Source organism: Argentina anserina, chromosome 1 (assembly GCF_933775445.1).
Source record: "Argentina anserina chromosome 1, drPotAnse1.1, whole genome shotgun sequence".
Classification (NCBI taxonomy): domain Eukaryota; kingdom Viridiplantae; phylum Streptophyta; class Magnoliopsida; order Rosales; family Rosaceae; genus Argentina; species Argentina anserina.
Genome location: NC_065872.1, coordinates 4,998,493 through 5,021,832, shown reverse-complemented (window position 1 = coordinate 5,021,832; position 23,340 = coordinate 4,998,493). Strand labels below are relative to the sequence as shown.

At 37.5% G+C, this 23,340-nt stretch overlaps 3 protein-coding genes across 3 annotated transcripts; 1 reads left to right on the top strand and 2 right to left on the bottom strand.

Annotated features, from left to right (window-relative positions):
• Positions 1-4,428: 4,428 nt before the first annotated feature.
• LOC126789229 (GDSL esterase/lipase At5g55050-like) lies at positions 4,429-6,495 on the bottom strand. Its single transcript, XM_050515703.1, has 5 exons — positions 6,224-6,495; positions 5,806-5,957; positions 5,426-5,641; positions 5,088-5,334; positions 4,429-4,782 (listed from the first exon to the last, which is right to left on the bottom strand). Exons 1-5 carry the CDS (start codon positions 6,477-6,479, stop codon positions 4,556-4,558), a joined length of 1,098 nt encoding a protein of 365 aa, XP_050371660.1. The 5' UTR covers positions 6,480-6,495; the 3' UTR covers positions 4,429-4,555.
• Positions 6,496-7,209: 714 nt separating this feature from the next.
• On the bottom strand, positions 7,210-7,687 carry LOC126794694 (GDSL esterase/lipase At5g55050-like). Its single transcript, XM_050521465.1, has 2 exons — positions 7,546-7,687; positions 7,210-7,430 (listed from the first exon to the last, which is right to left on the bottom strand). The coding sequence occupies exons 1-2, from the start codon at positions 7,685-7,687 to the stop codon at positions 7,210-7,212; spliced, it is 363 nt and encodes a 120-aa protein (XP_050377422.1).
• Positions 7,688-18,233: 10,546 nt separating this feature from the next.
• On the top strand, positions 18,234-23,288 carry LOC126790181 (protein S-acyltransferase 10). Its single transcript, XM_050516713.1, has 11 exons — positions 18,234-18,592; positions 18,808-18,922; positions 19,312-19,386; positions 19,484-19,555; positions 19,698-19,832; positions 20,487-20,520; positions 21,355-21,464; positions 21,953-22,039; positions 22,312-22,395; positions 22,492-22,557; positions 22,824-23,288. Exons 1-11 carry the CDS (start codon positions 18,499-18,501, stop codon positions 22,996-22,998), a joined length of 1,047 nt encoding a protein of 348 aa, XP_050372670.1. The 5' UTR covers positions 18,234-18,498; the 3' UTR covers positions 22,999-23,288.
• Positions 23,289-23,340: the final 52 nt, after the last annotated feature.

Genomic DNA, 23,340 nt, shown 5'->3' with positions numbered 1-23,340 from the left:
GATCCCACGTTTAGGTAGCTATGTGGGTTAATTGCTTATTTAAATCCTAAATCTTACAAAAAGAACAGGATCTCACGACCCTATACATATGTGAGATAATTAAATAGATATTTTATTGTTAAACCAGCACACATGGGAGACGACCACTGTACATGGATGTTGCCCACGAAAAAAGAGCATCTCTCACGAATCATTCGTCTCCTTTGCTATGTTTTTTTAGTAGTGATTAATGATGTCGTAGTCGCTGGCCGGCTTCTATATTAACAAAAAACTTGATTCCTTTCTGGGGAATTTTCCTAGTGATAATACCCATGGACATGCATGTGTTTATATTTGTATCTACTCTTTCTGCGGATATCCTAATTCCCTATAATATGGACACACTAAAAAGCTAAATAAACATGGTTTCTTATGCATGTCCTAGCTTCTCACTAAGTCACCGTATATTATATTATTACTGTTTTCTACTTAGCTAAACTAATTAGAGTCGACCTTCTTCTTCTTCTTTTTTGGTAATGAACTCGCGTTATGAAACAAAGATCTATTCTGTCTTTTTTCTACGATCATTGAATCTAAATCGACATACCATATTATTTATAATAAATAATTCTACAGTATAAATCTTGCGTTATGAAACAAATAATAATATCATTTATAATACATAAATTTACAGTATGACACATATTGATTTTGGAATGATTGATAGATCGAGCACTCAACCTGTATATATACCATCATTGTCCGTCATGGCATCTTGAGCTTCTATTCATTCTCAGATCTAGCGACAAGTAGTCAACTACCTGAGAACGATCATAATTTTTGGCCGGAATATTCTTTAGGAAAAGTGAAAAGTTCAAAATTATTTTTGACAAGACAGTTAGTCCTTCAATTTGTTTTCGTTGGTTCTTTTCGTTTTTTAGAATATATGCACGTCTTCCCTAGCTTGGAAAGAAGCCAGGTCCGGATCCTCAATATTCTCCTTCTATCATTGTTCCTTTTATTACTAAATTCTAACCAGGTTGCCTAGGCAGTGACTTTTAATGATCTTCGTAACAAAGGAAAATCCTCATAAGTATATGTGTAATAACCCCAAATTTTCAAAACGATATTTGATTTGAAGTAAATTCTATAAAGTTTTGTAATTCATTTAAATTGAATTTGATTTGTTTGCAAACGATACGAAACGGAAACGGACACGTTCCGAGAACGGTTAATAAGAAAACGTTACGTTTCCGAACGAATTTATCGACTTTTATTTCGTCGTCCGGTTGCGGAAACTTTCTTCACGGAAGTTGTAGAGCTCATCGATACGAGTTCGTGAGCATGTGACGCGTTCAAATCGGACGATGTATATGAAAGTTATTAACGATACAAGTTAGGGTCCGATTTTTAAAGGGGTATATAAGGAAACTGAACAGAAGTAGGGTTTCCATTTTCGGAAACCCTCTTCTCTCTCTTATCCCGCGCCTCCACCTCTCTCTCTCTCTCTCTCTTCTCTCTCGCTCTCTCCCCGATTTCTCCCCTTTCCTCAGAAATTTCACCGCCGATCTTGCCGACCCGTGGTTCGTGTCACGCACCACCACTCCTAAAAGCTTCGCACTACCCTCCTAGTCAGACCCTCAGAAGATCGAGCCTCTCTCGTCGCCGATCGTCACGCCGACTCACCTCGCCTCTGCTACGAATCGTCGTCGTTCTCCGACAAAGCTAGGGTGCGGAGCAAGGGCGCCTCCATCATTCCCCAACCTCTGCAACACCTACAACCGAAGGAGGCGACGCGACGAAAGTTTCTCGAGGGATCGACTCGATCGAAGCTCGACCGGTTGATTTAGGTAAAGCTTGATGAAATTTAATTGATGTGTGTGATTGTATGATGTGTGGGAGTGAATTGGGCGAATTTAGAATTGATTTGGAAGGAGTTTGGTGGAGATCGGAGGGAGAGATGGAAGGGGAGGGTACCGCCGCTTTAGGCGGCGCGTGAGGTTGGTAGGAGGGAGTATGAGGCGGCGTGAGGCCGCGGGGAGGAGGAGGAAGAAGAAAAGGAGAGAAATGGGGCGGCGGTGGCATCACACGCGCCTTGGTTGGCGTCGGCGCGTGGGCCCCACGCGCGGCCGGCCGGAGGTGGCGCGTGTGCCACACGCGCCGCCGTGTGAGGCGGTGTGATTAGTTTTGACTGAAAGGGTATTTTGGTAATTTACTGTGTAACGGTAAATGTAAATGTAAATTTTATTTACTACGGTAAATGTAATTAATTTTTACCTTCGATAAATGTACATATAAATTACTTTCAGTAAATGTAAAAAGTAATTTGTAAAAGGGTAATTTAGTAAATTTTATTTACTGAGATTGTATTTACATTTAAATAGTACGTATACGTACAAAAATACGTATTAAAATTTATACGTACAGAAATACGTATATAATATTTATACGTACAAAAATACGTATTAATATTTATACGTACAGAAATACGTATATAATATTTATACGTACAGAAATACGTATTAATATTTATACGTACAGAAATACGTATATAGTATTTATACGTACAGAAATACGTGTATCGTATTTATACGTACAGAAATACGTATTGATTGTATATTTGTACAGTAACCGTGAATAGTACCACTGAACAGTAACTTCGTAAAACCGAAAATTGCTGAACAGTAACCGATTATTACTGTTTCGGCATTTAAAGGTTACGAAACGATTCTAAATTCTTTTCTTATCTTTTCAAGGTGATCGTTAAATCGAGGAAATGAATTATCATCGGGAATTGTGGGATTACGCTCAAGTCAATAAGGTGAGTAAAATCTCACTGAATTACGAATCTACCCTCGTGGTGATTCAACATTTTTGCAAGTGTGTTTATCAAATGAATTACAACATGTATATAATTTAGTGGACTACATATATACAGTATAATGGTAATAAGTACATATATATATATAGTTCATTAAATTACGTACTGTTATTAATCCATTAACAATAGTCATTCGGTGACGGAAAATTGTGCATGAGTATGTGATTTAAATGGTACGATATGATGTGAGAATATCGTATGTAATTCTTCAGGTGTTTATGAAATATGACATGTATAGGATATAGTGGACTATGTATATATTGTATAAATGGTAATAAATACGAATATATATAGTTTGCTATATAATATACTGTTATGATTTTTATTGTGGTGATATCGTGAAAGTTTTAAAACGTACAATATGATGAGTGATTATTGTACATGATTTTTATCACGGAGAATGTTAAAAATTGTGATTTGTCTTCGGACGTGATGTGTGGTACAATATGATGTGAGATTATTGTACGTGTTTGGCAAGTCGGAACCTAGCCTTTGGCCGGGCGAAAGTTACGATACAGTTAGAGCTCTAGTCTGTTTGCCTTAGTACTGCATGTGAGGTAACGGGTGGTTATCTGCTCATGGGTACTCAGTTTATTTTGGATGTTGGGTAGCGGGTGGCTATCCAATATCAACGGTGTATTACGAGAGGGGTAACAAATGTGTACCAGCGTTCTTGGTACCCGTATTATAAATGCATTGGGTAACCAGAAGGGTTACTTAATTTTCTCATGAGCGTTTTATTTCATATTTCTTTGGGTCAACCAGATGGGCTGACTATTGACTCATGAGGGCATTTATATTTGTTGTTTTGTGATCTTTCGTATATATTGATATGCGAACTGTATTGTGATTTTACTCATACGAGCTATAAGCTTACCGGGTTTGTGTTTACAATCCCGGTGCACCAATTCGATGGTGTAGGGGATAATTCTGCAGGTGCTGATTAGTGGGGGTTGAGTGACGACTACAGAGGCTCGAAGTCGTTCTTATCCTACTTGTGGTGAGGTTTTAGCGTGGGTTTGTGTGTGAGAAGTTGTGTAATTTCATTTGTGAGATTTGTGAGTGATTTGTGAGGATTATTACATTTCCATTTTATGTATGGATTATAAATTTGGGTTGTAATAATTGGTTGACTGAGTTGTATTGAGAACTCAGAATTGATCCGCTGTTACACTTTAATGATTTCGATTTATTTGAGATTATTTAGTGTTTAACGACATTAGAATTTTGAGTTTTTAAGCTCGAAATTTTGGGGTCGTTACAATATGTACATGGATAACATACACCCTCAAACTTCAATCCGACTTTGTCAATTCGTTTGAAGAGTTAATTATAAAGGTTGTCAACTGACCAGTTTTTTTTTAAACGTTGTCAATTCGGCGTTAGCTCGCATGCATGATGCATGCGTGTTTAAAATATTTTGTTAATTTGGTCAATTAATTGGTGCAAACAATACTTAGGGACTTACCAATTTATGATAATCTTGCAAAATAAATATGTATGTGCCTAGGTCTTATAGATGGTTATAAATGTTTGCAAACACATGTGGGCTGTGGCAAGTATAAAATTTAAACTTCCTGAACAGAATGGAGAGAACTCCTTATTTTTATGAAAGGAACAGAACTCCTTTTCATGACAAGGTTTGACTGCATGTTCTTATTCTACAAGTACGTATATATGGAAATCAATTATTAATCATGGTTGATGACAGGCCAAATCACCAAAATTCATCGGCACCAGCTCAGGGTCGGTGCCAGCATAAAGTTCCAGGGCTGCGAAATAAGAAGCTCGTTCTGTTGGATGGTATTGGTCCCAAAACAAGTAGGTCGTGCGATCCTTACACACATCCGAACCAGGTTTGCATGCCTCTTGTGCGTTCAACTTTCCTTTTCCACAGCAAGCTTTTTTCATCTCCGTGAAAACTACAAGAAAGCACATATACGTATAAACCATCAAGACACTCTGAAAAAACAAATTTCGATTAATAATGCATTTGATGCAAATTTTCTATCACTATTCGATGTCAATATCTTATTTCTTTGATCCAATATAATCAGGGTTTAGGTAGGTAATCTTATAAGCTGTAGGGTTTCTGCATGCTGACGATGATCACAGGACCTTGAAGGCATATTTCATATGGTGTAGATCATGTACAGATCGTAAATATACATATTTCTTTACTAAATAAAATCCATATATGTTTCAATATCGATCAACTATTCATTACCATGTCGAAATCTAGTGGGGTGGTCTATAATAACTTTGGACATTTGATATGAATCTGCAAGTGCATACATCAAGCCTTTGCACTCTGAACTCAATTTACGCAAGAGGCTGCGGAGTGCAGAATAGAACAACTGAGCATCCTCATTCATAGCCTCGTTACAGTAACTCGAATTACGCTGGACCGGACAACACCCGATTGCCCCAACACTAACAATCCCAAATTTTCTGGCTCCCAGATCATATAAATTCTGCAAGTGAAAGAAATAAAACGTATTTAATTAGCTTTTATTTTCAGAATTAAGATTGCTAACAAAAGAAGAAATAGGTATAGTGACAGACCCTTAGATGAGTTTCGTAGGTGGATATAAGAGTGCTGATGTACTTTCGCCCAGTGTGGTTGGCATCAAAATGATCGAAGATGTCATTGCTACCAACACTGATGATAAAGAGAGATTTGGAGATATTGGCGACCGCACTCGCACCCAGTAATTCTGAAATATTGCTGCGGACACTTGAAAATTGTTGGACTTGTTCTGTAAAAGAAATCACCCTTCCCTGCAACATATATGTGCAAATTAACATTTAATACATGACATTACGGTTTTAATAGCAAAAATCTGCATATGTGTACTGTGAATTATATATATTTATTTACTTTTACAGTTTATACTTTATACTAGCAAGAGAGTACTAAAAGAGGATCGGAGGAGCTTACGTACCCACTTTTCTCCAGTATGATCCATAAGTCCTGATCCTCCGGAAGCAAAGTTGATTCCCTTGGTTGGAACATTCGTGATGAGAAATTGCGATATACTGCTATCCAAATAAGAGAGAAAAGGCGGCGGGCTTTCGTCAAAGTCCAGATGCTGGGCTAATGAGCGACCAAATTTCTTTAAGGTCAGTGGAATAAATTAAAGAAACATGCTCAAATATTTAAATAATTAGTAGCTAAGGAACTCTAAATAGCTCAAGATCCACCAGATGAAGAAGTGAAGAACTCTTTCATGCTAAATGTGCAAAGATCAAGTAAAAAAAACGAAGAAGAAGAAGAAGAAGAAGAAAATGTAATTACAATCAGCTACCATGCACGTACACTATACTGCCACTAATTACAATCAGAAGCAAAGGATGTAATACCTAGAAAATCAATAGTGTTGTAACCGTTGCTGAATCTCCCAGTTGGTTTAGAACAAGAAAAATCGATCCCGTTAGGAAGAAAATCTGCCTTCGCCCTAGAACCAGGCAAATAATGGTTGGTTCCGACATCAGCTGTGGAATCACCAAATATGTATAGTGCGGGCACATGGGACTGAGAATATGAGATGTGGGATCCAAGCATGCAAAGATACAAAATAATATTGAGCCAGAGAAAAAGAAAGGCAGACTTGGCCATAGGAATTGTACTAGCTAGCTAATTGGCTGGCTAGTGTTGCTGATACTCTGAGCTATGCTTCTGAAACGAAGCTAACTAGCTAGTTTAAATACAGCAATTACAAGACAAAATTTAATGAAGAAGATACTGGAATCAGATATAATTACATAGTCATCATCCAAAGTTCTAATTATTCTGGCTGGAAGTACTTGAAGCCGCATAGCATCTGTATATGTACAAGAAAAAAATGTACTTAAAAAAGGTCTTGTTTTGAATTTAGTGGCGGAATTTTCTAACCATCGTTTAATCGATCAATTAGATGACTCTTATTTAGTATATCCTATATGATCAGGCACATTAATAATCTGATTTAATTTTCCCCTTGTTGAAGGTGATTTTTAAGCTATTATTAATTTCCAGATAGTTGAATCGAGTTCCGCTTATTCTTGTCTTGCTTCTGCTCAAATATACTCAGAGAATTCGAAATTCATTACAGAGTTGATCAAATACAGCGGAAAGAGTTTAAATGACCTCAGTACAGCCCCTCTAACAAAAGTAAGTGTTCTTGACTTTGTTTTGTTGAATTGAGTTTTGCTACCAAGTATTGCGTATATTAACCCAATCGATGTATATATTTACATATATATTAATTGGTATTCCATTTTATTCATCCGTTTTTTTTTTTGGTTAATAAATTTTTTTTTATTCATCCGTTTAGTAACTATATATACTGTAAACCATATCTGTGAAACTATGCAACGGCCAATTCACCGAAACTCATGGGTGACACCAAAACTGGAGCACCTTCATACAGATACATGGCTAACATCCCAGAAGCAGCTTGTGTTAAATGGTATTGGTCCCAGAACAAGTAGCTATGACGATTTTGACACAAATTCGAATCTGGTTTACATGGTAACTCTGCATTCAACTTCCCTTTACCACAACAAGCTTTTTTCACCTCCAACGTCCCTACAACAAATTAAAAAGATACAGTTATTCGTGGGTATTTAAGGTAGGTTAATAACGATACTTTAAGATATCAAGGATAATGAAAATATCATTTCTAACATGTCCGTCACTATACCAAGTGGAACAGGCTTCTCCATAATTACTTTGGTCATTGAATAAGTATCTCCAAGTGCGTATCTCATCCCTTTGAACTGTGAGCTTAACTTCTGCAAGAGGACTTGGAGTGACGTGTGGAACAAGCTAGCATAAGTATTCATGGCCACACCCACCTCTTTCACTGCGTTTTCGATAGATAGGACAGCACCCAATCGGTGAGACGCTGATAATCCCAAACTTCCTTGCTCCGAGCTTAAATAGTTTCTGCAAATCAGTAAAACGAAATCATAAAGAAAATATATATAATGATGTAAAATATAGCAAGATCACAAATACTAGCGCAGTGACAAACCCTTAAATGATATTCGTAAGAGGAGATGAGTCTGCTCGAGTAGTCTTTCTCCGTTCTCTTCGTTAGGTTAACGGCAGCGAACAGTTCAAACATGTCGTTGCTTCCAACGCTGATGATAAAGAGAGACGTTGAAATATTATCCAATCCACCAGCACCCCTGAATTCCGATATATTGTTCCGTACAGTTTGGAATTGCTGCACTTGCTTCCCCAAGGACACGGCATTCCCCTGTTGTATACTCCATCGGATTTTAATTCTTGTAGAATAATTTTCAAGTAATGTTCTCAACGTGCTGATCTCTATATATATGGTGATGGAGACCTATACGCATTATCAACAGCTGAATAGCTTTACCCTAAATGACTCATTTCCAGTCTTGCCCTCAACGTGTAAGCAAAAATAAACGCCTCGATGGCGTGAGGTAATTAAGAACCTTAGTAATAATTCTACCTGACGCCATAGAGAGGCAGATGAGTAGTACTGTTACCAGATCGACGAGGGTGATCGATCAAGCATAGGTTGATCAAATGTTACTGTAACGACCTTAAAATTTCGAGCCTAAAAACTCAAAATCTCAAAGTCGTTAGAACACCAATAACAATCTCAATGAAAATGAAATTATTTAAGTGCACAGCGGATCATCACTGAGTTTTCAATACACCTCAGAAAACCAATTATTACAACCCAAATTTATAATTTACATTGCGTAAGTTGGAAATGTAATAATCCTCACAATTTCTCACAAAATAGTCACACAAGCTGGAGATAACTAACTTCAAGCCCTCTGAGCGGTCCGTCAATTCCCGCTAATCCACACCTGCGGAGTTATCCACTACACCATCGAATTGGTGCACCGGGATTGTAAACACAAACCCGGTAAGCTTTACAGCTCGTATGAGTAAAATGAAAATATATAACTCGCATATCAAAATATATGAAAATCCACAATCAAAACTAATATAAATGCACTCATGAGTCAGTGGACGGCCCATCTGGTTGTCCCAAAGAAAACGAAGCGCTCATGAAAAATTAAGTAACCCTTCTGGTTACCCAAATGCATTTATAATACGGGTACCAAGAACGCTGGTACACATCTGTTACCCCTCTCGTAATACACCGCCGATATTGGATAGCCACCCGCTACCCAACATCCAAAACAATCTGAGTACCCATGAGCAGATAACCACCCGTTACCTCACATGCAGTACTAAACTGATATTGGGTAACCACCCGCTACCCAACATCCAAAACAATCTGAGTACTCATGAGCAGATAACCACCCGTTATCTCACATGCCGTACTAAGCTGATATTGGGTAACCACCCGCTACCCAACATCCAAACAATCTGAGTACTCATGAGCAGATAACCACCCGTTACCTCACATGTAGTACTATGGCAGACAGACTAGAGCTCTAACTGTATCGTAACTTTCGCCCGGCCAAAGGCTAGGTTCCGACTTGCCTCACATGTACAATAATCTCACATCATATTGTACCACACATCACGTCCGAAGACAAATCACAATATTTCACATTTTCCGTGATAAAATCATGTACAATAATCACTCATCATATTGTACGTTTTAAAACTTTCACAATATATCCATAATAAAAATAATAACAGTATATTATATAGCAAACTATATATATTCGTATTTATTTACCATTTATACAATATATACATAGTCCACTATATCATATACATGTCATATTTCATAAACACCTGAAAAATTACGTACGATAATCTCACATCATATCGTACCATTAAAATCACACATGCACAATTTTTCTGTCACCGAAATGACTATTTTTAATGAATTAATAACAGTATGTAATTTAATGAACTATATATATATATATATATATATATGTATTTATTACCATTATACTATATATATACGTAGTCCACTAAGTTATATACATGTTGTAATTCATTAAATAAACACACTTGCAAAAATGTTGAATCACCACGAGGGTAGATTCGTAATTCAGTGAGATTTTACTCACCTTATTGACTTGAGCGTAATTCCACAATTCCCGATGCTAATTTCCTTTCCTCGGTTTAACGATCACCTTAAAAGAATAAGAAAAGAATTTAGGATCGTTTCGTAAACCTTTAAATGCCGAAACAGTAATAATCGGTTACTGTTCAGCAATTTTCGGTTTTACGAATTTACTGTTCACTGTTACTATTCACGGTTACTGTACAAATATACGATTTATACGTATTTCTGTACGTATAAATGTTATATACGTATTTCTGTACGTATAAATATTAATACGTATTTCTGTACGTATAAATATTAATACGTATTTCTGTACGTATAAATATTAATACGTATTTTTAAATGTAAATACAACCTCAGTAAATAAAATTTACTAATTACCTTTTACAAATTACTTTTTACATTTACCGAAAGTAGTTTATAATTACATTTACCAAAGGTAAAATTTAATTACATTTACCGCAGTAAATAAAAATTACATTTACTTTTACCATACACAGTAAATTACCAAAATACCCTTCTGTCAAAACTGTCCCACCGCCGCACGTGGCGGCGCGTGTGGCACACGCGCCACCTCCGGCGGGCCGCGCGTGGGGCCCACGCGCCGAGGCTAACCACGGCGCGTAGCACGCCACCGCTACCTCCAATCTCTCCTACTTTCTCCCCTCTATCCTCCTACGGTCCTAGGCAGCCCCTCCGCCACCCCAGACCTCCCCACGCGCCGCCTCTAGGCGGCGGTAACTCCTCCTCCTCCCACTCCTCCGATCCTCCCAAATCGATCCCAAAACATTCACAATTACAATCATCCATCAAATACAACCAAACCATACCTTAATTCGAAGCTAGGCCCTTCGATTTGGCCTTGGAAGGGCTTGAATCACCGATGGATTTCAACCCTTGGGAAGGCTCGGATCGATGAAGTTTGGCCTTCAATGTTGAAGGCAGAGAGCACCAGCGAGGATCGGCGTCGGGTAGTCCTCCTCCGTGCTCGAGCTTCGTCGGAGATGTGCCTAGGTCGGGGCGTTCTTCCTGCCGAATCCAGGGGTAGCTGGTGGTGGTCCGGCGCTGCGTGGGACGGCGTGTCAGGCTCGGGGTTGGTAGCGGAGGGTCGTGTGATGCTGCCTAGACAGGCGGTGGGCGACACGATCGAGCGGTGAGGGAAATCGCCGATGATGAATTTTCTGAGGGAGGGGGGTGCGAATCGGGGAGAGAGAAAGGAAGAGAGGGAGAGAGAGCGGCGGGGGAGAGAGAGAGAAGGGTTTCCTGAAATGGAAACCCTAAACTCTAAAACATTCTATTTATACTAGTTTCCAAATCGGAAACTAACTTCCGACGTTAATAACTTTTACCTCCGACGTCCGATTAGAATGCGTCACATACTCTCGAACTCGTATCGACGAGCTCTACAACTTCCGTGAAGGAAGTTTTCGCAACCGATCGACGGAATAAAAGTCGATATTTACGTTGCGGAAACGTAACGTTTTTCGAATTAAACATTCCGATAACGTATCAGTTACTCGTTTCATAATGTCGTAACCAATCACCTCCATTCTAATTTAACTTTCACAATTTTATAGAATTCAAATCCACTCAAATGTTGTTTAAAAATTAGGGTTATTACAGTTACATGCGTTTCTGAACTCAATTCCTCGATGAGGCGCCTTTGTAGTACCGTATAAAAGAACTGAGATAGAACATTAATTGATGTGTACTCGTAGGACCGTAGCAGGTATACCGGTATTAGTTCAGCCAGCCATTTTTTCAATATGCACTGTTGTACATGCAAAATGCATGAATCTCCCGAGGCAAAGTCGATCAATTGTCTCCTTCATACAAAACATCAAAAGGGTCGTTCTCCCAAGTTCTTTTACAAGTTTGGCTAGAACTAGAACCCTCATAGTTACTAGGAAAACAAACTGCAACAGCTAGCAATTAACTGATGTTTTCAGCAAGGATTGAATGATTATGACTGCAACAGCTAGCAATGAGTTGTTTCTTCGATTCCCTTGTTAAGTGTGTTTTTTTTTTTTGGTTTCAAGGGGGACCTAATAGGCCCAAGCAAAAGAGAGAAAAAAAAAACCTAAATATTGGAGCAAACTCCAGATCTTCTAGCTCTAGTGATTCCTACCAAATCATCAAGATAGGCTTGAGCAGCATGAGCAGGCGGATCCTCGAAAATAAGCAATCACAGATCATGATTAATGTTATTCTTAGCCAAGGAATCAACAACCATGTTGCATTCCCAGAAGATGTGAATAAGATGAGTATTTTGCAGATTAGTCATCATGGAGGAGCAGCTAGAAAGAAGGGAACCCAAAGGATGCAGTTGAACATTATCCTTATGCATCAGTTGAACTAAAATTGCAGACTTGTTAAGTGTGTTTTTAAAACCGATTCTATAAATTTCTTGATGTATATATATAATAATCTTTGATGCTTATATGTGTTCTAACACACGTGTCTGCTGCCAATTTAGCGTGCATCTACTTAGTCATATGATTGATTCTTGCATTGATACATGGGGGTTGTCTATGATGCATGAACTCACACTTTTACAACTAATAGAACCAAAATTACTCAGTTAATTTATTATATTCATTTGCATATGATATATATATATATGGCTTCTCAGCTACGGATGTCCGGACGTGTACGTTTTATGTCTAGATTTCCGCTGTTTCTCCACGATTCGGATACCGGTGACGTCGTTTATTCTATTCCAGAGTGATACCAAACCCTCTTAGACACTACTGCAATGAAGAAAAATGTGAAAGATATCGTGATCGGAAGTCTATGCAGCAACCTCACTTAGAACTTCACTGCGGATCATGGTAGACTTATGATCCCGATCTCTTTCGTCTTTTTCTTTATCACAGCAGTGTCTAGGATGGTGTGGTGTCACTCCGGTGAGAAGAGACGGCGTTGCTGGCATCTGGATCATGGAGAAACGGTGAAAATTCAGATGGAAAACCGGTCCAGACGTCCGGACCTAAGAAATCCTATATATATAAGTAATAGAACCAATTAAATTACCATATCAATGTTAATTTGTTCATAAACTTGTAAAAGAATCATGCAAGTGTAGTAATCACCGCTAATCAAAAGTAATTTACTTTAAAAACCTGATAACTAATCGGTGTGATGTCAAATATGTAAATGAATGTCACGTATGGGTATCGCACAATTTCCCTACATATTATATTACCATTTAAATTTTCGTTTTCATTTTCTTTGGGGGAAGACCATATCGCTTGTGCCGATTTATGTCCTAAACAAATAAACGAGTAAGTACCACTCGAAAAAAAAACCTATAAGCATTGTCATGCTGAGATCTAGCATGTCTTCACGGTGCGGATTCGCCCGAGACTGGCAACACGCAACAACGATGCGGATGGTGTCAGCCATGTTCCCCTCTCTCGGCATTCATGCATGTGTCAGTCAGAGCTCCATTGCCAGCCCACTGTAGCTGGAATCTACAAATTTCCAGATTTCGGCAGCCATTGACCGGCGATGGTGCTTCGACCGGCATATACAGGAGCGCCGAGAAGGGGAGCACGGCCGGCACCATCTGCGATGTTGTTGCGCCTCAGTAGTTGCCGGAATCGATGACATTCACACTTTTAGTGCAATGCGGACGTCCAGTCTCAATATATATATATATATATATCAGGGCATTTTCTAATAAGGGATCCATTTTTTGTTTACAAAAAATAGGCCACTAGACCAACTTTTTTATTACATTTCAACATCTCTACCGTTTAACTTTTATGATCTAATGTATAGATCACTTCTGTAAAATTTCAACAAAATTGAAGACTTTTAATGTTACATCCTGAAGAGGATAATGATAGTTTTAGAATTAAATATTTTGAATTAACAAGTGAGCGAACGAACAAATAAAGTACGTTCGAGCACTCGCTAGTTTAGGAATATGTGCAATTTTTTTGCAACACGACAAACTATGTAACGACCCCAAAATTTCGAACTTAAAAACTCAAAATTCTAAAATCGTTAAACACAAAATAATCTCAAATAAATCGAAATCATTAAAGTGTAACAGCGGATCAATTCTGAGTTCTCAATACAACTCAGACAACCAATTATTACAACCCAAATTTATAATCCATGCATAAAATGGAAATGTAATAATCCTCACAAATCACTCACAATCTCATAAATGAAATTACACAAATTCTCCCACACAAATCCACGCTAAAACCTCACCACAAGTAAGATACGAACGACTTCGAGCCTCTGTAGTCGTCACTCAACCTCCACTAATCAGCACCTGCGGAATTATCCCCTACACCATCGAATTGGTGCACCAGGATTGTAAACACAAACCCGGTAAGCTTATAGCTCGTATGAGTAAAATCAAAATATAATTCGCATATCAAAATATACGAAAGATCACAAAACAACAAATATAAATGCCCTCATGAGTCAATGGACAGCCTATCTGGTTGACCCAAAGAAATATGAAATGAAACGCTCATGAGAAAATTAAGTAACCCTTCTGGTTACCCAATGCATTTATAATACGGGTACCAAGAACGCTGGTACACATCTGTTACCCCTCTCGTAATACACCGTTGATATTGGATAGCCACCCGCTACCCAACATCCAAAATAAACTGAGTACCCATGAGCAGATAACCACCCGTTACCTCACATGCAGTACTAAGGCAGACAGACTAGAGCTCTAACTGTATCGTAACTTTCGCCCGGCCAAAGGCTAGGTTTCGACTTGCCAAACACGTACAATAATCTCACATCATATTGTACCAAAAATCAGGTCCGAAGACAATTCACATTTTAACAATCTCAATGTTAAAAATCACGTACAATAATCTCACATCATATTGTACAATTCAAATCACATGCTCAATATAATCACAATAAAATCATAACAGTATATTATATAGCAAACTATATATATTCGTACTTATTTACCATTCATACAATACATATATAGTCCACTATATCTTATACATGTCATATTTCACCACACATGCTCAATACGCAAACTTCCGTCATCGAAATGATCATTTCTAATGAATTAATAACAGTATATAATATAATGAATTATATATATATGTATTTATTACCATTATACAGTATATATGTAATCCACCAAATTGTATACATGTTGTAATTCATTATTAAATACTCTTGCGAAAATCTTGAATCACCGCGAGGGTAGATTCGTAAATATGTGAGATTTTACTCACCTTATTGACTTGAGCGTAATTCCACAATTCCAGAAGATAATTCCTTTCCTCGAGTTAACGATCACCTTGAAAAGATAAGAAAAGAATTTAGAGTCGTTTCGTAAACCTTTAAATGCCGAAGCAGTAATAATCGGATACTGTTCAGCAATTTTCGGTTTTAAGAAGTTACTGTTCAGTGTTACTGTTCACGGTTACTGTACAAATATACCATTAATACGTATTTCTGTACGTATAAATATTATATGTGTATTTCTGTACGTATAAATATTATATACGTATTTCTGTACGTATACGTACTGTTTAATGTAAATACAATCTCAGTAAATAAAATTTACTAAATTACCCTTTTACAAATTACTTTTTACATTTACTGAAAGTAATTTATATTTACATTCACCGTAGGTAAAATTTAATTACATTTACCGTACGTAAATAAAAATTACATTTACATTTACCGTACACAGTAAATTACCAAAATACCCTTCTGTCAAAACTATTCACTACGCCGCACGTGGCGGCGCGTGTGACGCACGTGGCGGCGCGTGTGACACACGCGCCACCTCCGGCAGGCAGCGGGTGGGGCCCACGCGCCGACACTCCTAACGACGCGTGTCACACCACCGCCGCCCCAAATCTCTCCCCTTCCTTCCTCCGCCCTTCCCACGGTCTCACGCCGCCCCTAGGCTACTCCACGCACTCACACGCGCCGCCTAAGGCGGCGGTGCTCCACTCTCCTCCACACCTCCGATTCTCCTCCGAAACCCTTCCAAATCAATTCCTAAATCCTCCCAAATACTCCCAATCATCATACAATCACACACAAACGTCAAATTCATCAATTCATACCTAGATTAAACAGTGGAGACTTCGATTCGTCGTTGGTGATGCTTGAGGCCGACGACGTCGATTTCGAGCAGAGGTGAGGCCGCGCGGTGAATGGAGGTTCAGCCCTTGTCGTGGAGGGCTCCGGAAGTAAGAGAAAGAGGAGGCGTGCCCTCCTTGAGCACAGAGTCGGCGAAGGAGCTCGGGGCGAGCGATGAAGGTCTCGGCGGCGAGTTCGTGTGTCGCAAGCTCGGGGGTTGGAGAGGGGAGCGGTGCGGTGCTTCCTGGCTAGGCGGTGACGACCACGTCTCCCTGTGAAGGGAGATCGGTGGTGAGGCCGAGAGTAAGAGGGAGAGGGATCGAGGAGAAAGAGAGAGAAAGGAGAGAGAGAGAGAGAGAGAGAGAGAGAGAGAGAGAGAGAGAGAGAGAGAGAGAGAGGGGTTTCCACAAATGGAAACCCTAAAACAGAAAAAGTTCTTTATATACTCGTTTCCAAATCGGAAACTAACTTCCGACGTTAATAACTTCTACATACATCGTCCGATTAGAACGCGTCACATATCCACGAACTCATATTGACGAGTTCTACAACTTTCGTGAAGGAAGTTTTCGCATACGATCGACAGAATAAAAGTCGATATAAACGTTACGGAATTGTAACGTTTTTCAATTTAAACGTTCCGAGAACGTTTCCGTTTCTCGTTTAATAACGTCGCACCTAAACACATTCATTCTAATTAAAATTCGAAATTTTATAGAATTCAAATCAAACTAATATTGTTTGAAATTTAGGGTTATTACAAACTAAGTTCACAAGCTCAACTTTTAAATGAACAATAGAATTACAACAAACATTTACACTTGAAATGATTACGCGAGCTTTACAATCTTTTTGAAACAACAGAAAACGATACATAAGTCACTGGCCCAAAACAATACAACAATGACAACTCATAAGAAAAAAACAAAAGTTATACACCTCGGATACAACTTCGATAATAAGAATCAAAATTACATAATTTGAACATCAACGCCAAGGATAAAGTAATTGAAGACTCGTGTACTCCTAAACTTCATGTTTTCTAAACCCTTGTGGTTTCCTAACCTGCACAAGGAACTATAGTATGGTGAGCTTCGTCTTTGCTCAACTAGTACGGGTCAGCCCACTTATATGGTTTGAAAGTAAGGTAAGTTAAATTTTATGAAGACTTAAATTATTTAGATGTGAGCACATGCTATAAACTTTTAATAAAATGGTTAAGTTTCTTTTAAGGGAAACATGCAAACACTGTTCCTCTTCCATAAGAATAGAAAAACTGAACGTCACTAATTTAATGTTCTACCCTCGATGGATATGAACTGTCCTGAAATGAACATCTATTCTTCGATCTTTTTATTGCATGAGATATTTAAATCTAGTTAGCTAGCTCGTGTTGATTTAATAAACATAATCAACTAAAAATTTCAAGTGAGTTTCATTCTAATTGCGTAGTTAGATTGGATTACGTATACGTACTGGTTGCTTCACAAGTTCACATTTACAATGAGCTCGTGGCTCATGCATTCACAGTACCACCATTGTTCTCCATCTTGTAGGAAATAGCTAGGGAACAAAATGGAGTTCAGAATCCAAATCAGTCACTGTGCTCACGATCGTAGTTAGATATTTAATAGTACTAATTAATTTTGTCCAAGTTTGCGAAACTATTGTCATAACAATATTTATATTCAACTCTAAGCTTAGAAACCATATAACGCGAAACTGGTCATCGAAATAGTAATATAACTAATATTACTCCTCAAAGTGGTAGCATGAGCTTTAAAGTGGTAAAAAAATATAGTTATAACAATGAGTTTTTGAGTGGTAAACAAGTACTCAGAGTGGTAAAACGAGTTAATTGTATGAGATATCGAAATGTTAACATACCATAGTTCACTGGTTTTAGTACAATCGCACATCAGTTTCTCAATTTAGAAAAGCAAGTCTTGTTTTTTTTTTTTCTCTAATGATGTTAAGTTTTTCATTTTATAATAATTTTATATAATCGTCTCTCCGCATGTATGTATATTCAAGACACATCTCCAAACAACAACAATGAATATAGTCTTAAAAATTTCAGTGAATCTAGTACCTACATGGTAACTCTGGTAAAGTAGTAAGGAAATTAAAGTTTATCCTTTTATTTTAATTTGTTTATTTTTCTGTTCATCAAAAAAATTAAAGGAGTACATTTTGTAAAAATTAAAAAAATAAGAACATCATCAACATCACCATCCGATGCTCAATGCCTCAATAGGCACATGACAAATCGCAGTGATCGACAGAGACCATCCAGAATTTCCGGCTCCCTCTTAAAAACACAAACCTCAATCCAAATCCAAACCCTTCTTCCCACAGTTTATCCAGACTCGGGGTTTCTTTGGAAATCCAAATCCATCACTTCTGTCCAGAACCCTCAAATTTTACGAGCCAAAACCAAAACACTTTCCCTGAAAAATAAAAAATAGAGCTTTAAGAATTACTGATGCAACCAGTTCTTCATTTGCTTCAATTCTTCCGATGACGATCTTCAACGTTTGCCGCAGCCTTCGAGACTCGTCATGCCGAGCATTCGACTGGTGCTGCCGGTGTCTTCCTTGCCTCTCCGATCCCGGTGAGCTTCTTTTTACAACACCCTATATGGATTTTTCATAAACCCAGATGTTAAAAATGTGATCTTTACTGTTTAATTAGCTCTTTGAATCCCAATTGAGCCAAAGATCGTAGCTTTTTGTGAGTGTTGGTGGTTTGTTTGGTAGAGCTTTACTTTTTATTTTTGTTGTGACATTGAAACATTGTTTCTGTTTTGTTTTTGATTGGTGGGTTTAGCTCGGAGGTCTGCGTTGGGTTTAAAGGCTGCATTGGTGATGCTGCATCTGATATATGCCGGTGTTCTTTTTCTGTTTGATGGAGGTTTGATAGAGAAAACTAAAAGAGAACCATGGTATGCTTGTTCTTCTTTACTCTTATGTTTGTATAGTGTTTTAGTTGCATTTCAAATTGTGAAGTGGAAAGTTTAGCCTATTTGTGCAACTGGGGTACAGTTGTACTTGTATCGAAGGGAAGAGACGTGTAATTTTGAATTCTGAATTTAGGATCAGGAAGTTAAATCGTATCATCTTTGGTGTCTCAAATTAGCATAAGTTTAAGTTACCAGCAGAGCTGTTATTCAGCAGTATGTGCATTGCATTAGTTGTAAAAGGAAGCAGCTTGTAATCGTAAACGTAATGTGGAATTTAGGAATTGTGAAACAAATGTACTTGAAGAGCACAACTAACTAGGTCATACTTCGTCTTCCTTATTTCTTTGTATTTCTGTTCTATCCTTCTTCAGGTATACAGGAGCATATTTGGCTCTTTTTGTCATTACATTGATTCAATACTTTGTTACTTCTGGTTCTTCTCCTGGGTAAATGTTTTTGCACTTGTGCTTGTCAATTTCAACAGAAAACTTCATGTGATTGTTTCCAATTTCAGCTCATTACTGTTTTGTTTCTATATTTTAGCTATGTCCTTGATGCAATGAGGACAGTGAATGAGGCGAATTCAATATTTAGAAGGACGGCGACAGTTTCAAAGTAAGCGTTTTTGGCCTTTATTTCTCTTGTTTCTGTTTTTGCTTTACTATGGTGGAAATCAAACTCATTACTCCTCTAAGTCAATTAATTCATTGATATCATCTTACTTTCAAATTTTAATATTGACAATGTTTAAGCAAAGACAGCCTGCTTCAAGTAAAGGAAGCGTGGTTGTGACAGTGGAAGGCAGTCAGTTGGGAAGATCCCTTCTTAAAGATAATGGAACACCTTGGAGCAAACTTGTGCTGGACTTGTATCCTCCCGGAACATCGGTTAGGTAGGTAGAATACCATGCTGATTGAATGCGCTCTTCTAGTTAAAATATTAAAGCTAAACTTGTCATTTTCCATATATCTCTTGGATGGTTGAATCTGCTCAGTTATAGACTTAAAATGGTTTTGATAAATATTTATTTACCTTCAATAGTTTGCATTATGTCTTTGTTGAGATATATGCAAGGACTTATAAATCAAATTCTTAATGTGTTGTATAGTTGGCTAAAAGATGCATTATTTACTTAAACTTGCAAGTAGTTAGTAATCCTAATCTTGTTTTATTTTAATGCATGGAACACTAAAGGAAAACAAATTGATAATTAGTTGTAAATGGAGGAACGCTAAGAGGGCTCCCACTCACCCTTTCTGATTTTTAGGACAGAGTGGCTTGAAGTGTCTAAACTCTAGTCTTCAGCTCCCCAGTATGTATCACGGGGTACAGTTTATGCCTCTTACATAGACTTGGTGACGTGTTATCTTTCAGTTCATAATCTTTTGCAATACAAACATAATTAGTGCCTTATAGTTTACATTGATCAATGTGCATTTTCTTTTGAATTCAAATATAAAAAGAAGACCGTCAGGGTAAAATTGCTCTTATTTTGGTCAAAATTTGGTGAGTGTTTTTATTGATTGCTTTCTTTTGCTTATTGCAGAAGTTTGACTTGCTCCTACTGTAATGCTGAGCAGGTACCACCGTTTCAGCTTTCAATTTTTTTATATACACCTAGTCATCGATTTTGGATCTCTTGCCAACAAAATTTATTAATCAGACGCTCCAGTAGACCATCAAGTTAGGTCAAACTGATATGTTCCTATGAAGAAAAATCCACATGCTGCTGATATCTGTCCCTCCCCTAAGAAACCTGCCTCCTATATTCCCCTGAAAATAGCATTGTTTCTGGTTGTCTAATCAGTCAAAGCAATTACAATATTGTATGACACTACCGATATTATTTATGAGTCTGTCATAAAATTGTTGTTCCAATTTTATTAAGCTTTTTCTTCTTCCGTAAAGATTATGGTATTGCAGTTCTTCTCTTACATGCACTGCCATTATAAGAGTGCCTGAATATTTATTTCTTGCTAGGCAGCTTGGCATGAAAACATGTGTTGTATGTTGGACTAGGTGAATCAAGTGTCACCATACAACCTGAGAAGTAAAATTAACAAAAGATTCTTCTTTGTTGTGACCAACTTGAATCACTTTCCTCCTTTTTCCTGGACAAGCTTTGTTACAAAACATCTAGTCAAATGAGCTTGAACCACAAGAGACATTGGAACATTCAAAATAATTTGCACTTAGCAAGATTGTTACTCTAACCCTTAGATGCCACACTCTCAAACCATAGTACTTGACAGCTTGTGCAGAAAGATAATCATGTACTATTGCCCTTTCCTTGCAGAAGTTTTAGTGGAAAGAGAATCTCCCATCTATCTCTGCAATTATGTGATAGTTGTTATCTTCATATAATGCAAAGTTTAAGATAATAAACCTTGGCTTTGACTGTGACTTATATGCAGCCTCCAAGATCAAAGCATTGTCATGATTGTGACAGATGCGTTCTACAGTTTGATCACCATTGTGTTTGGCTTGGAACATGCATTGGTGTGGGTAATCATTGTAAATTTTGGTGAGTGCAATTTGATACTTATATTAAACTTGGTTATTGTAATTGGCACTCGTAAGCTCTAACATCTGTAATAGGTTGGAAATGTCTTTTATTTGTGGTGTGATAAGCTAAGATGAGTACCAGTTTTGGAGTTAAGCATTGTGAATGTGTATAATATTGTAATTGTTTGATCAACATCTGCATTCTCTCTACCATTATGTTTAATGTAATTTTTTTAAAGGAGTTTTCTATCGCGTCATGTAATTGAAAGAAGCTGCTTGTTAGTTGGTTTAAACAATTTCAAAATCCTAGAATTTTAAATAGTTCTCTGGTACATATCATGTTCTCTCTCTATTTATTTTTTTAAATAATTTTTCCGTTGATAAACCCTTTTAAAAAACATTTATGTACTTTAGTTCTACCAATTGAAATGGCCAAATTTAAACATGCATTTCCAACTTGTAAGTAGCAATGAAATTTTTATATGTAGTTTGATCTATATGCTGTAGGTGGTACATTTGTGAAGATTCTGCATTGTGCATCTGGACTGGCATCCAGTATATCACATACCTGAAGAGTAATATCTCAAGTGCTTGGTATGGCATCTTGTCCCAATATTTTATTTCTTCAGAAATATATATACTGACCCTGCCATTGTGAAGTCATGCCTAGGGGCTGTGGTGTTCTTATAATCACACCATAATACATTCAAGAGAGAAAAAAAACATCATTTAAATATTTGGTCCTTTATGGTTTTCAGTTATTTAGTTTCTTATTTTTCCATTAAGGGTTTTCTTTTTTGTTGTAAACTTGTAATTGGCATCCTCATTTCATTCTGAGTTCTTATTCAAACTGATATGGATGTCAGGTGGAAGGATGCCATCATGATTGTGCTGTTGGTTACCTTGTCCATTTCACTATTCTTTCTCCTCCTCTTGCTACTGTTTCACAGGTTACCTGTTTATATCTGAGTACTCCATATTGAATTTGTCATTTATGTGAAAAACATAACTGAAGACATAATTCATTTTATTTTATTTTCCGGCAGCTATCTTATTCTTACCAATCAAACCACCTACGAGCTTGTAAGACGTAGACGTATCACATACTTAAGGTTAGTTGTTTCCACTCATTCTCTTCTTCTCTTTAACTTTATGATGTAATACAATGGAAGTAACTACCGACCAAAAACAAACACTACTAGGAATGACTATATGATTCCTAGTGGTAGTGAATTGAATGACGTACTCTATCATGTGTTACTTTATTATAAAGGTTATCTGAAGAGACTAGTCTGCATAGCGCATAGTAATGTGTTGAATTAGATATTTGACCTTGCATTAGATTCTGATTTCTTGTTTACTTTGTTGTGGTCGACAGGGGAATTCCTGATAGAGTATATCCTTTCAGTAAAGGAATGTGCACAAATTTATACGAGTTTTGCTGTCTTCAAAGCAGTAAATTCAGAATGGAATCAATACCAACAGCTCTGGAACTTGAAGAAAAATCAAGACCTTATACATGTACGGATGTTGTAACATGTCGATGTTGCTGACACTGAAATTGTACCATGAATTTTTTTCATTGACCTCGTGTTTGTTGAGAGCTCCATCCAGAGGCATATCAGTGCATGCATTTGCTTAGATAGCCCCGAGATATGGCAACCACGGAAGTTTGGGTTGAAACTGGTTGAGGGTGGATAGTTTGTACTGCATTTTAGGCTAGATCTCTAGGCTTGTTCAATGTTATACCGTCTGTTTTTGACCCTATGGTCTTTGAAGGATGTAAGATACGAAATGTTTGTGCCGGTTTATACAGCAGTGAACAATTTTCGTTACTACTATATTTATTTTCTTCCACAACTCCTTCGAACAATTATCAGTTTATCACAGGGTTC

Bases quoted from the DNA above. Each gene is read 5' to 3' on its own strand.
- LOC126794694 (XM_050521465.1), bottom strand. From the start codon at position 7,687: ATGAATACTTATGCTAGCTTGTTCCACACGTCACTCCAAGTCCTCTTG. The intron at 7,431-7,545 runs GTATAGTGACGG...AATTTGTTGTAG, and splicing joins GGAGAAGCCTGTTCCACTTG to GGACGTTGGAGGTGAAAAAA.
- LOC126789229 (XM_050515703.1), bottom strand. From the start codon at position 6,479: ATGGCCAAGTCTGCCTTTCTTTTTCTCTGGCTCAATATTATTTTGTAT. The intron at 5,335-5,425 runs GTCTGTCACTAT...TTTCACTTGCAG, and splicing joins CCTACGAAACTCATCTAAGG to AATTTATATGATCTGGGAGC. The intron at 4,783-5,087 runs GTAATGAATAGT...GCTTTCTTGTAG, and splicing joins CCCCACTAGATTTCGACATG to TTTTCACGGAGATGAAAAAA.
- LOC126790181 (XM_050516713.1), top strand. From the start codon at position 18,499: ATGACGATCTTCAACGTTTGCCGCAGCCTTCGAGACTCGTCATGCCGA. The intron at 18,923-19,311 runs GTATGCTTGTTC...ATCCTTCTTCAG, and splicing joins AAAACTAAAAGAGAACCATG to GTATACAGGAGCATATTTGG. The intron at 22,396-22,491 runs GTTACCTGTTTA...ATTTTCCGGCAG, and splicing joins CTCTTGCTACTGTTTCACAG to CTATCTTATTCTTACCAATC.